Source organism: Nicotiana tomentosiformis, chromosome 2, assembly GCF_000390325.3.
Source record: "Nicotiana tomentosiformis chromosome 2, ASM39032v3, whole genome shotgun sequence".
Taxonomy (NCBI): Eukaryota; Viridiplantae; Streptophyta; class Magnoliopsida; order Solanales; family Solanaceae; genus Nicotiana; species Nicotiana tomentosiformis.
In genome coordinates, this window is record NC_090813.1 from 29790832 (window position 1) to 29806066 (window position 15235).

General features: G+C 38.8%; 1 protein-coding gene across 1 annotated transcript; it reads left to right on the forward strand.

The window, feature by feature from the left end:
* Positions 1-7974: 7974 nt before the first annotated feature.
* LOC138904539 (uncharacterized) lies at positions 7975-8433 on the forward strand. The gene has a single exon (XM_070193045.1). The coding sequence runs from the start codon at positions 7975-7977 to the stop codon at positions 8431-8433; it is 459 nt and encodes a 152-aa protein (XP_070049146.1).
* Positions 8434-15235: the final 6802 nt, after the last annotated feature.

The following is a 15235-nucleotide window of genomic DNA, read 5'->3' on the forward strand; positions in this document are numbered from 1 at the left end:
AGATTCAAGATCAAGCTCAAAGGCCCTTGAATTTATTTATTATTGGAAAGAAGAATCAAAGGATTCATAGAGATTGTACACTCAAATATTTGAAATCAAATACTACGATTGTTGTAATATTTTTCGGTCTTGATTTTATTTTTTCGATGTAAATTTATTGTCTACAAATTCTGGCACGCCCAGTAGGACAATCTCTACCTCTCATCTCAACTTTTCAATCATCAAAGTTCAAGAACATTGAAATGGCTTCAAAGAAAATCAACTCCAGTTCAACTTCCACCAAGGCTGCTAATTCCAAGTTCTATGCTGATGTGGAAAGCATCCTCGATATTATCTTTGGAAGCTTTGGACCAGTTACGAGGAGCAAAGAAAGCTCGTCAGGACAACAAGCACCCCAAGTGTCGTCCGCATCAAGCCTTATTTTCGGATCTTCATCCTCAAAAGGAGCAAGATTTTCCACAAAAGTACCCGAAGGAGGAAGCGATGTTGCTGAAAAGATCAAGAAAACTCTTGCTCTGCTTGACCTCTCTGGATCCAAGAACTCGGCTGTAAAGGAAGATGATGATGCTTCCAAGTGATGGATCCTCCCCACTTACACCGCGTAGCATGAGCCATTCGAGAATCAATCTGTTTGACAATCCATGCTACTCCCCATCATCTACAACAATCATGCAAGTCATGGTGACAAACACTTCATCTGTGGAAGAGTAGTTGGCGAACTTCTGGCTTGACCAAGTGCATGCAAAATCAAGATGCTAAAATTGACAAGCTAATAGACAGGGTGGGAATCTTGATGGAAGAAGAATCCACCCATGCACCTGGCAAGCTCCCAGAAGTTTCAGAGATGATTCTCCCCTGATATGAGTAGCATCCGCTAAGGCTATCCCTATCTCATCTGAAGTGATGACTCCCATCGATCAACTGAAGGAGTTCATAGAACTATTAAGAATAAATATGAAGTTGTTGCCAAGTCCTCCCTTGCATACGCGAAGCCGTACACTGCAAGGATCGATATGTTGAAGAGGCCTGCTGGCTATCAACCTCCAAAGTTTCAACAGTTTGATGGAAAAGGCAATCCAAAGCAACATGTGGCGCACTTCGTTGAGACATGCAACAACGCTGGGACTTATGGAGATTACCTTGTCAAACAGATTGTCCGCTCGCTAAAAGAAAATGCTTTTGATTGGTATACAGACCTCGAGGCGGGATCTATTGATAGCTGGGATCAACTAGAGCAAGAGTTCCTCAATCATTTTTATAGCACAAGGCGCACTATGAGCATGGTGGAACTCCCAAATACTCGTCAACGGAAGGGTGAACCAGTTATCGATTTTATCAATCGTTGTAGGAACGCAAGCCTCAACTGTAAAGATAGGCTTAGCGAAGCATCTGGCATAGAGATGTGCATCCAAGGCATGCATTGGGGATTGCGCTACATCTTGCAAGGTATCAAGCCTAGCACATTTGAAGAACTTGCAACTCGTGCCCATGACATGGAATTGAGCATGGCCTCCGCTGGAAATGAAAGGCTGCCCATCTATGAACCTCGCAAAGGGAATGACAAGCAAGAAGTCAGAAAATGGAGCAAGTTTGTACCAAGATCTGAAAACAAAAAAGCTATGAATGTCAACACATCACCTGTGAAGTTCACGATGAATGTGAGCAAGAAGCAGAGTATGAAATCCATTTCGTTTCAAGAAAAGCCAAGTGGAAAGTTGACTCTAAAAGAAATGCAAGAGAAAGAGCACCCATTTCTGGATTCTGATGTGCCAGCCATTTTCGAAGAACTCCTCGAGTTAAATCTCATTGAGCTTCCGGAGATGAAGCGGCCAAATGAACCTGGGAAAACTGATGACCCAAATTACTGCAAATATCATCGACTTGTGAGCCACCCTCTGGAGAAGTGCTTTGTCTTCAAGGACAAAGTTATGGACTTGGCTCGTGAAAAGAAGATCGTGCTTGAAGATGAGAAAGCAAGCGTAAACCAAGTCTCTATCACATTTGGCTCATTCAGTCCAAATGAATTATGTAGTTTTAAAGAAAGTAAAGATGAAGAATTACTGGAGAACAACAAAGTTGAAGACGATCAACCTGAGGATGATGAAGGTTGGACGTTGGTGACTCGTCGTAGGCACCACAGAAAGAGCCCACGAAAAGAATCAGTAGAACTGTAAGGCCCCGTAAAATTTTTGCAAAGAAAAATAATATTTCATAGTGCCGGACTAGGCTTACGTGTTTGTATGCGGGCCGCATAGTGACCGCATACACAGACAGATATTTGCTAGTATTGGACACCGATTATGAGACCGATATACAGTCCTCATAACCATTATGCGGTCGCACATGCGACCGCAAACCTTGTTCCAGAGCTCCATTTTTGGATTTTTAAAACCCGACCCTACTTCGTTAAATACACATTTTGGGCCATTTTTTAGCTATAATATGATATTTTAGAGTGAGAGAGAGTGTCCTAGAGTGAGAAGATATTCTTCAATAATTGTTCTTCAATTCTTGCTCAAGTTTTGGAAGATTAAGAAGGGAAACTCACTAGGTCTTCATCCTAGAGGTAAGATTCTACACCCTAACCCTCAATTTCGAAATTATCTGAAAATGGGTAATTAACAAGATAATTTTTGGGCATGAGAGTTGTTTATTTTACATGCATTTGATATCAATGGGTGTAGGAAGATTATTGAACTAAGCATGGTAAAGATTGGGTTGTGGGATGATGAAATTCTCCATAAAAGTACCTGGAAACCTTAATGCACACCTAGTGTTTGATAAAATGCTCAAATGAGCTAGAACCATGAGCATCTTCCTAATTTTGGTTTAATTTGTTATATTTCTACAATAGATTGAAGTTGCTAAGAATTCCAGAATATTTTAGAGTTTAAGAAAGCTCAATTGAGGTATGCTGGCTAAACTCTTCTCTTAGAATTGAATCACATGATATTCATGTAAAATATGTAAATCCCGAGTGGTTCATTATAAAATTGATTATTCCGAGTAAGATTGGGTTGAAAGGTATATGTTCAATAAGTATCCCGAATGCTTTATTTATGTTGTGTTATCCATTGAGAATGCGTTAAAATATGGGTTGTACATTAATAATATTTTGACTTAAGTTAAGTTTAAACGAAGGCTATTATGCCAAATTTTGTAAAATATCTCTATGTGCTTTAGACTCTAAATTGCTCACATGTGTACTGCACACCTTGATTTGAATTGTATTTATTGTTGATGATGATGATGATATTTAAAATTGAAAAGGTGAGCATGAAACACCAAATATGGCCAACATGCCAAGAATGATTTTATAATTATGGTCATTAGTGCCAATAAAATAAAAAGATGTGAAAGCAATATGAAATGCGATGATTGATGTAAAAAGGTTGATGTTTTGAATAAGACAGCCTAGTCGGTTGGGTCGTGATCGGACACCATGTCGCACATATGGTAGTGATTGTGCTGGAAATTGTAATTGAAATGGTGATTGTGGTCGATGTCCCTAATGGATAGCCTAGCCGATCGGGTCATGATCGGACTCCGTATTAAAGACGGTGGTATTGATACTGAGAGTAATTGTGGTTGATGTCTCTAAAGAGATAGCCTAGCCGATCGGGTCATGATCGGACTCCGTGCTGAGAGTACGGTGGTACTGATATTATGAATAATGGTATATAGATACTAAAAATCTCCCAATGTGAGATATGGAAATTAATTTGAACACTGTCTTGATCCTAAATCTAGGTTTGATGTTGATTAAGGCTTTCGTTGATATTATGATATTCTTGGTTGTATTATTTGTTCTATTGAGAGGGTGTTTAGTTATACATACTAGTGCTATTCGATGGTACTAACGTCCCTTTTGTCGGAGGCGCTGCATCTTTAAATGGATGCACGTAGTTAGACAGCAGAAGATATTGATCAGTGATAGCAGTACACCTTCTTCCCAACTAACTTGGTGAGCCCCACTTCATCTTGGGGTCATGTATCTTTGTTCTTTTGTGTATTCTGTTTGAGGTATAGCTAAAGCCTTGTTGCCGGCATTATCATTGTACTCTTCTTTATCTATAGAGGCTCCGTAGACATAGTGTGGGTTGTATATTGGTGCTGAAAAAGTCAAATATATTATGTTGTGGTTGTATTACTTGTCCATTTGAGACTTTAAAAATGATGAAACTATTGGTAATTAATTGGTATTGTAGACATGAACACCTTTTTTGTCTAATTAATGAAAATACGTATTATCTCCATTCGTGGATGAGTTTGGGTAGAAGGAAATATAACAAGCTTGCTCGGTCGGGTTCACTCAGTTGAGCGCCGATTGTGCTCCTCGATTTTGGGGCATGACAAAAACAACCAATAAGAAAAATGATGGTAAAAAGACCAAAGAGATGGAATCCAGTTAAGCACTTAAAGAAAGCAAAAGTGGAGGTGCACCACCCTCAAAAGCCACGACATCCAGTGACTTTGGAGGAGTTTTTACCAAGTTGGTTCAACACGAAGATTTCCCATGGGGGTATTGATGCCTCTTGTTGCCATGCTCACGAAGGGGAAGAAAAGAGTGATGACCTACTGTTGGAACCATCTTCGGAAAAGCTCATCGAGTCCACTCCTCAAGAAGTTAATGCTTGTAAGGAAAAAGTCATGTTCATAAATGATGATCTTCTGCTAGGTGACACTCTTCATAACCGCCCATTGTACCTAGTTGGCTATATGTGTGATGAAAGGGTAAATCGAATTTTGGTTGATGGAGGATCCTTAGTGAACATTTTGCCAATTTTCACTGTGAAAGAACTTGGTATTCCCATGAACGAACTCTCAGAAAGTCGTGTGATGATCCAAGGATTCAACCAAGGGGGGGAAAGAGCCATAGGTGCGATCAGGTTGGGAATCACCATTGAAGATATGCAATCAAGTGCATGGCTGCATGTGATCGATGCAAAGACTTCATACAACGTCTTGCTCGGAAGGCCTTGGATACATGATAATAAAGTAGTTCCATCTACCTACCATCAATGTTTGAAGTACTACGAGGGTGAAGTCGACAAAAAGATAGTTGTTGATGATGAGCCATTCACAGAGGCTGAGTCACACTTCGCCGATGCAAAGTTTTACTTGAAAAACTACATTGTGAAGGAGCTAAAAGCTGATGATGGCATGAAAAGCAAGAATGATGAGCCCACAACTAAAAGAGTTGAGGTGATTGCTGGTAGAGCCAAAGCTGTTACTGAGGAGGTACAACCCAACGCGAATAAATCTCATAGAGAGGATATTGCGTCTTATGGCAAGAAAGTAAGTCTTGCACTCCAATATGTCCCAAAAAGAAAGAAAGATGAAGGCGAATCATCTAATCTCCAAACTAACATGCTAAAGGAGTTAACTCTTCTGGTAAAACGAATTGAGGTAGTAAAGTTGTCCTCAGAGCCACTTGTAGGGTTTGTAGCCCAAAATCGTTTGCAGAATGTGGTACTTCCTACAAAGCGAACGGACGAAGGTTTTGATCCTAATGTTTACAGGCTATTTGCAAAAGCTGGATACAATCCCAATGAGCCGTCAAAGTTAGGGAAGCTCCCATCAGAAGATGCGACGAAGCAACCATGTGAAGGTTTGGGATACAAGTAACCGTCACCAGTGCGCATCTCCATAAGAAGGGCGAGCAATAATTATATCACTATAGAAGACGAATCTGCCGCTTCTAACACGCCTTTTATCTTTGATCGACTTGGAAAATCAACTGTGAGAACTTCTGTATTTGAGAGATTGGGTCCATTAAAGAAGGGGAATAAGTTCCAGAGAAATTATCGAAATACAAAAACAACCGCTTTGCCCAAAATTTAGAAGATCTCTAAAGATTTCCAAAGTTTGGTTCCTTCTAGAATGAAGCGACAAACAAAAGTCATGGTTTCGTGTGATGAGGTACTGAAGGTGAAGCCATACACTGTGGTATACACTAAAGAACATGATGAAGACGAAGAAAGTGTGGGTTCTTCGTATCATGTTACTGCACAAGGCGATCATGGTGTTTTATATCTAATGAAGGATAACAAGAAATTGGACGATGTTTCACCGTGTTATCACATATCCTTCAACAATAGGGACCCTCAAAAAGATGAAAATGCGAAAGATGCTCTACCTGAACTTGAAGAAGGAGTGAAGACTACAGTTGCTGCCTTAAAAGAAGTTAACCTTGGCACCGATGAAGAACCAAGACCCACCTACCTAAGTGCTTTACTAGAAGTGGATGAAGAAAGCACTTATATTGAGTTACTCAAGGAGTTCAGGGATGTCTTTGCTTGGAGCTACAAAGGGATGCTTGGCTTGGACCCGAAAGTAGCAGTCCATCACCTTGCCGTCAAGAATGGTGCTCGCCCTGTTAAACAAGCCCAAAAGCACTTTAGGCCGGACTTGGTTCCCTTGATTGAAGCCGAAGTTAACAAACTCATCGAAGCTGGCTTTATTTGTGAAGTTAAATACCCAACATGGGTTTCAAGTATTGTCCCTGTAAGGAAGAAGAATGGCCAGATTCGAGTGTGCGTCGACTTCAGGGATCTCAAAAATGTGTGTCCCAAAGATGAATTCCCGCTTCCTATTCCAGAGCTGATGATCGATGCGACTACTAGGTATGAGGCAATGTCATTTATGGATGGTTTGTTAGGCTATAACCAAATTCGCATGGTACCAAAAGATGAAGAGCTTACTGCATTTCGCACCACCAAGGGTATTTATTGCTACAGGGTAATGCCTTTTGGTTTGAAGAGCGTTGGTGCTACTTATCAAAGGGCTATGCAGAATATTTTTGACGACCTTCTACACAAAAATGAATGCTGTGTGGATGACTTGGTGGTAAAATCAAGAAAGAAAGGTGACCACTTGAAAGACTTGAGAATGGTGTTTGAGTTGCTCTGGGGTACCAACTTAAGATGAATCCATTGAAATGCGCCTTTGGAGTTACTTTTGGAAAGTTCCTTGGTTTCATTGTCCGACATCGAGGGATTGAAATTTATCAAGCCAAAGTAGATGCAATCTTGAAAATGCCTGAGCCTCGAGATATTCACGAATTGAAAAGTCTGCAAGGAAAGTTAGCGTACCTTAGGAGATTCATCTCAAATCTAACCGGGAGGTGCCAACCATTCAGTCGCCTTATGAAGAAAGGTGTCCCTTTCAAATGGGACCAAGCATGTAGCAATGCCTTTGAGAGCATTAAATCCTACTTGATGAAGCCTCTAGTTTTGGCAGCCCCTATACTTGGAAAGCCGCTAATACTATACATTTCAGCACAAGAATGGTCTGTTGGAGCGCTGTTGGCCCAAGAAAATAGTGAAGGGAAAGAAAACTCCTTTTACTACTTGAGCACGATGATGACACAAAATGAGCTGAATTATTTGTCAATTGAAAAGTTATGTTTGGCGCTAATCTTCTCAATCCAAAAGTTGAAGCACTACTTTCAAGCTCATGTCGTTCGTTTGGTTTCTAGAGCAAATTCCATCAAGTTCATGATGTCAAAACCTGTCCTTAGTGATTGACTAGCAAGGTGGTACCTCCAGTTTCAATAATTTGAAATCGTGTACATCCCTCAAAAGGCTATAAAAGGACAAGCGTTAGCGGACTTTTTGGCAGATTACCCTATACCTAATGATTGGGAGCTAACTGGCGAACTACCTGATGAGGACGCAATGGTCATTGAAGTTCAGCCTCCATAGAAGATGTACTTTGATGGTGTTGCACATCGCGGAGGAGCTGGTGCTGGTGTAGTATTTGTCACTTTTCAAGGTGAAGTTCTGCCCTACTCTTTTACGTTGACGCAACTCTGCTCTAACAATGTTGCTGTGTATCAAGCACTAATACTTGGGCTTGAAATGGCTGTCGAAATGAAGCGGTTGCAATTGCAAGTATTTGGTGACTCTCAGTTAGTGGTCAATCAGCTTTTAGGTAGTTGCGAGGTCAAGAAGCTATTACGCTAAAAAATTAATGGGGTGGCTCGGTGATGTGACTATTAAGCATGTGCCAAGGAAAGAAAATAAGAAGTCTGATGCTTTAGCTGTCCTAGCTTCATCGTTAACCTTGCCTGATCAAGCGCAAGTTACTGTCTGCCAAAAATGGATAGTATTGCCGCCAAATGAGGCTGAAGGTGAAGAAAATGAACTCAAGCATCTTGTCGTTGTTTCTGAAGTTGAGAAAGAAGAATGGCGACAACCCATTATCGACTACTTATGCTATGGGATACTTCCAAAAAATCTGAGGAGAAGGACTGAAATCCGTCGTCGTGCACCTCGATTCCTTTACTACAAAGATACTTTATACAGAAGGTCATTCGAGGGAGTACTCTTACGATGCTTAGGGGAAGAAGAAGCACTCCAAGCTTTGCAAGAGGCACGTTCTGGGTATGTGGGTCAGACCAGTCTGGATCAAAGCTCCACTTCCATATAAAAATGATGGGATATTATTGGCCAACGATGATAAAAGATTGCTTGGACTATGCTCGAAGATGTAAGGCTTGTCAATTCCATGCGAATTTTATTCATCAACCTCATGAAGTGTTGCACCCGACTGTGGCATCCTGGCCATTTGACGCTTGGGGATTGGATGTTATTGGACCACTACCAAAGTCCTCTGGTGGGCACTTATACATCTTGGCTGCAACTGACTACTTCTCAAAATGGGCTGAAGTTGTTGCTCTTAAGGAGGTAAAGAAGGAAAATGTTGTAAGTTTCATCCGAGTAAACATAATCTATCGCTTTGGCATTCCTCGTTACATAATAATGGATAATGGAAAGCCATTTGATAATAGGTTGATGAACAAGATTTGTGATCTCTTTGGCTTCAAGCAACATAACTCTTCTATGTACAATGCTGCCGCCAATGGTCTAGCTGAGGCATTCAACAAAACTCTATGCAACTTGTTAAAGAAAGTCGTCTCCAAATCCAAACAAGATTGGAATGACCGTATGGAAGAAGTTTTATGGGCATATAGGACGACTCACCGCACGCCAACACAAAGCGACTCCTTATTCACTCGTTTATGGAGTCGAAGCCGTCTTGCCACTCGAGCATCAAATACCTTCATTACGACTGGCTATTCAAGAAGGGATCACTGATGAAGAAAATGCTCGACTTCGATTAGCAGAGTTGGAGGCTCTTGATGAGAAGAGGTTGGAAGCTCAATGGAGTCTTGAATGTTATCAAGCTCGATTGTCTCGCGCCTTCAATAAAAGAGTTCGCCCAAGATCTTTTCAAGTAGGAGATCAAGTCCTTGCCGTACGAAGACCCATAATTACTTCACATAAACCTGTAGGGAAGTTCACTTCAAAATGCGATGGGCCATATGTCGTACAAGAAACTTACTCAAGTGGGGCTTACAAGCTAGTTGATGCAGATGGAATGAGAATCGGCCCTATCAATGGCAAGTTTTTGAAGAAGTATTATCCTTGAAGTTGCAACGCTCCCTAACGCATGAGCCTAAACTACATGTTCCTATAATCCTGGCCCGTATGAGTATAAACTATGTACGGCCCACCACAAAAAAGGGTCTGCTAGGTTGAAAACCTCGAAAGAGGCAGCCTAGGCAAAAGTTAGGACATAAAAAAAAGAGTCTGCTAGGTTGAAAACCTCGAAAGAGGCGGCCTAGGCAAAAGTTAAGATGTAAAAAAAAAAGTCTGTTAGGTTGAAAACCTCGAAAGGGGCGGCCTGTGCAAAAGTTAGGACATAAAAAAAAAATTAAAAAAATGAGAAAAAAAAAATCACCCATTCTGAACTACGGTATGACCCTCTTCACCAAGGTACGTAGGCAACTTAGAGTTTCATTCTAAGTTCAGTCGCATAAGTTCAAAAGATACATATTGCCCTAGTCGTTGTCCAAATGAAGTATGATGGAAGCAATTTATTCAAACAACGCTTGAAAATCGGGCTAAAATTTTATTCTTCTTTTGAACTTTGGATCTCATATGACTTAGAGGGGGCAAGCCTTCATGATAAACCAGTGTCTTCAATAGGGCGACTATAGTCTTTTAAGAGGCTACCAAGTATTTGCACTGAAGTTCAGGGATTTACTATGTCTTCATGTTCACCAAATCTTTAAGTCCTCTAGTCTTCAAGTTTGCTGCTTTACAAGTTGAAATGTTTAAACCCTCCAAGTTGAAGTTTTCAAGTCCATCGGTCTTCAAGTTGAAATATTCAAGTCTGTCGGTCTTCAAGTTGAAGTCTTCACGTTTGCCACTCTTCAAGTTGAAGTCTTCACGTTCGCCACTCTTCAAGTTGAAGTCTGCAAAGTCCATCAAATCTTCAAAGTTTCCAAATATTCAAGTCAATGCCGTCAAGTCCACGAAGTCTTCGAGTTGAAGCTTTATAATTTTTCAATCTTAAGGTGGACATATAAGTCCCTTTGCACCTCTCTTCGTGGGTTTGTCTTTAAAAGAAAACTATAACTTTCCAATCTTAAGGTGGACATATAAGTCCCTTTGCACCTTAAGTTGGCCTCTTCGTGGGTTTGTCTTTAAAAGAAAACTATAACTTTCCAATCTTAAGGTGGACATATAAGTCTCTTTGCACCTTAAGTTGGCCTCTTCGTAGGTTTGTACTTAAAAGGAAAATATAACTTTCCAATCTTAAGGTGGGCATATAAGTCCCTTTGCACCTTAAGTTGGCCTCTTCGTGGGTTTGTCCTTAAAAGGAAACTATAACTTTCCAATCTTAAGGTGGACATATAAGTCCCTTTGCACATTAAGTTGGCCTCTTCGTGGGTTTTTCCTCAAAAAGAAACTATAACTTTCCAATCTTAAGGTGGACATATAAGTCCCTTTGCACCTTAAGTTGGCATCTTCGTGTGTTTGTCCTTAAAAGAAAACTATATTTTCCAATCTTAAGGTGGACATGTAAGTCTCTTGAGAGTAATCTCTCCGATAGTCAGGGCACATTGAGAGTAATCTCTCCGATAATCGGGGCACATTGAGAGTAATCTCTCCGATAGTCGGGGCACATTAAAAGTAATCTCTCCGATAGTCGAGCCGCATTGAGAATAATCTCTCCGATAATTGGCCCATGAGAGTAATTTCTCCAATATTCGAGTTATGATGAGTACCCTAAGATTGTCTTTTTCATGCATGAATTATCTTGTTAGACAAAAACATATCCTTCTTGCTTGACCTAAAACGAAAAAGAAAAAAGAAAAAAAAAGTGCAAAATAATAAAAGGAGAAAATTACCTTCGCACTAGTGCTTCCTGATTTTCAAAACATGAAGCGGGGGTGGGTGACTTGCTGCAATTAGATGCTCACTAAGCGTACGGGTGTGAGGCTTATATAACTGTCAAAATTTGACATTAAAATTCTATTTGGGCGATGTGGGACAAGATTTCGTTCCCAACATGAAAAGGGAATAAATTGTTTGTAGTTGCCTTTTGAAAATTCTAATAGTCATGACAGTGTTCTTATTAGAGACAAAAAGGGAGTGCTTTGCCAAGAAAAGATGGCAAACCAATGGCAAACCAAGTTCAATAAGGATTACAAAGCCACGTGACGGAGTGCAACAGTGATCTTGGAATTTAAATTTAATAGCTTTTACATTCCATGTGTTTGAGGCATGTAACAGTGATATTTGAAATATAAAGTTCAAATACTTTAACATTTCATATGATTAATTTAAGCCAGTTCAAGAATACTAATATGAATACTTCAAGCCTAGTTTTCAAAAGTTTAGACACCCCGACAGTTCAAGGATTATATATTAAAATTCAAGATATATTGGTCCAAATAAATATTATTGGCTAATATAATTGAATTAATTATATAACTTCAATATATATAAATTAAATAAATAAGTCTTAATCCATTGGGCTAGCCCATTTAGTTGGGCTAAAGTGATGAGCCCACTTCATTAAGCCCAAGATGTCATCTTCCTAGAGGCCCAGTTCGGTGTCACATGTCATATGACGTGGCACGCTAAGTCAAGCGGAAGAGCCAATAGGATCATGCCACGTGTCAAAATGACAAGGCATGCCAAGTCACATTAAAAGGCCAATGAAATCGCGCCGCATGTGCAAGTGACATGTTGTGGCCAATCAAAAGCGGGCATGTCACACTTCAATTTGATTGGTCGGAAAGAGTTTGTTCTTATCATAACTCTTCCTTCCCACAACTATAAATAGGGGTTTTCATAACCCAGAAAAGACATCGGAAGTTATAACAAGAAGCAAGAAAGAGCTCGTAGATCAAACGCCGCAAATTTCTCTACAAGTTTCAAGCTTCAAGCAATCAAGTTCAAGTTCAAGCTCAAGAACGAAGAACAAGTCAAGATTCAAGGAGTGCGAGTTCAAATCAAAGTTCGTGCTAGTTGAATTCAAGATCATCGTTCGTGAAAATAAATATAGATTCAAAATCAAGCTCAAAGGCCCTTGAATTTATTTACTATTAGAAAGAAGAATCAAAGGATTCATAGAGATTGTACACTCAAATATTTAAAATCAAATAATACGATTGTTGTAATATTTTTCGGTCTTGATTTTATTTTTTCGACGCAAATTTATTGTCTACAGTAGCCAACATGAAAAGAACATTAAGTAAATGGACATTTCAATTTGGAATACCTACTACCCATTTTGTCTTTCACCACTAAAATGTGAGAAGTTTCACTCAGTGTTTTACAGATTAATTTTCTGTAATTTAGTTCATTTCCTTCCATCTTTTTGCTTGAAGAAGTAGGCAGCCCCTTATGCAAACAGGTTCGATAATATCATGTTTGTACAGTGAATGTGATTGCTCTTTCCTTAACCAGAGATCTCGAGTTCGAGCCCTGGGTATGAAAAAATTATTGGCAGGGAGCGCTTTCCCCCGAATGGGACCCTACGCGGCGCGAATCTGAATATAGTCGAGATCCAATGCGGGTATCGAACACCGGGTGGGAAACAAAAAAAAAGGTTCGATAATATACTTGTAGAGAAAAATTATTAGTTACACAAGAACGCCCCAAAATAAGTACATATACAACAAAGACCCCACACTTCTATCATTGTTAACATTAAAAAGACAATCTCTCGTTTTCTATTATTTTATATATGGTCAATTTGACATGTTTGGAAAACTACAAGATTCTGCATGCTGGTTGAGAGTGCAAAAAAGTTAACAACTAAACATCAGACTGTGATTTCATTTTTTATTGAAAATAGTCCCCCAAAAAAGATATAACTTGCACTTATGCTCCACATAATTTTCAAGATAGATCTCAAGGAAAAAGCTATGATAGGTCACCATAATTATTGAATTATTTTTTCTTGACCCATTGCCCTTTTATCGTTGTCCCTTGATGGTTACTCCAATCTATAGTTAACACGTTAATCTAGTGGCGGAGCCAGATTTTTCGTTAAGGGGTATCAAAATATATAAAAGTAAACATACCAGGAAATTAAACGGAGTCAATACATAGTATATATATATATATATATATATATATATATATATATATATATATATATATATATATATAATTTTTTTTACCTACCCACATTATATTTTTCCCGCGAAGAGGTGTCATCCCCTTCCTATAAGGTGGCCGAGCCACTGCGTTAATGTACTGAGCCAAAGACGTCATCTAAAATAAATATTAGGGGCAGCTGAAGAAATTTCTCAACGTCTAGAAAACAATCTGCTTATCAAAATCCTCAAACATTCACCAGCCTAATAAATTGTCAAACAAATTAAGTACAATTACAACAACAATCACAACTCAGTTCCAAACAAATAAACTTGGCTATATAAATCCCCAGTGATTATGTTTTCTCATTTAAGTTCTCTATATTTTCTATAGTAAAAATATAAAATTATCCCTATAAATTATACCGTGCATGAATCTGAAACTCAATATTTATTGGGTCATATGTGAGTCTTCCTTACTCCCTATTAACTATGCTAAGAACGAAGGGAGTAAAATCATAAGGATCATTTGGTTTTATGGATAGGAAATAATAATTTTAGGATAAAATGTATTGTGATATGAACCATCTATAGTTATATTTTGTGTTTAGTTGAATTCTTTTATTTTGATCTAAACAATCTCGAGATTGTTTATTCTCGAGATTGTTTATTCTACAAGTGTGTATACGGTCCAAACCGATTTCGACCTTCGTATGAATAGTCAAGATTGGAACATAATGGACCGAAGGTCATCTTCATAATATCGGGATGAGATCCGAAGTCAGGTTACCAAGCTCAAATTTCTGGGACCGATCGAATGCCGAGCTCGAACTCATTACCGAGCTCGAGTCCAAATCGAACTATGATGTGAGGTGGTGTCATCGAGTCTAAGAGCCAAAGACTGACCAATATCGAGCCCGAGTCGATATCGAGCCTCGAGTTAATATCGAGCTCTAAATTTGGAAATCGACCAATACCAAATCCGATTGAGATCGAGCCAAGAGACAAGAGCCATTACGACCGCACTGAGGGTGAAAATCTCGGCGGGAATTAGGAAAAAACTAATTTATCATGGGTTCCCCACTATGTATTTTTAATTATATCCAAAGTAGAATCTCCCAGGGATGACTATTATTTCTATAAGGGAGGGAGGATAAAGGCATTCATACACTCTCATATTATTGATATTCACAGAGAAAAACATACTGATATTCATATTTAGATGATCTCTTTTTGGGCTTAGTACATTGATTCATCTTGCTTGTTCATAAAATAACTTCCACTCAGTTTGGTTTGTATTTCATTCTTTATACAGTCAATACTTAATATATTTCTACTTACTTTCCGATTTGTGCCAAGTTATACCATGTATCCTTAGAACTACGTATAAATTCAACTCTATCCGTTTTTCGGGTAAACAAAGTGTGATATTATTTTTATATCACACTGTATATGGAGTAACGAATTTCGGATTGATAATCTCACGATAAATCAACAAAACTAGGGGTGTTTTTCAAATCAAGTAAGTCGCTTTTTCAAATATAGGAACCAAACCAAACTAATTAAGTCGGTTTTTATCGATTCAGTTTATGTCAATTTTTGTCGTTTTTTCGGTTTTTTCGGTTATTTTATGGGGGTTTTCTTAAATATGAGTCACACATATTCCGATGACCACATTTTCATGTAGCACTATCAAACCAATTGCTCTTTGAGAAATCTATCATTTACCAAAATATATTGATGATAATTGAATCAAATAGTAATGAATTATTTAAGGACTCAATTAAAAATAAATTTTTTTAACATGAAATATATTCTTGTACTTAGCAA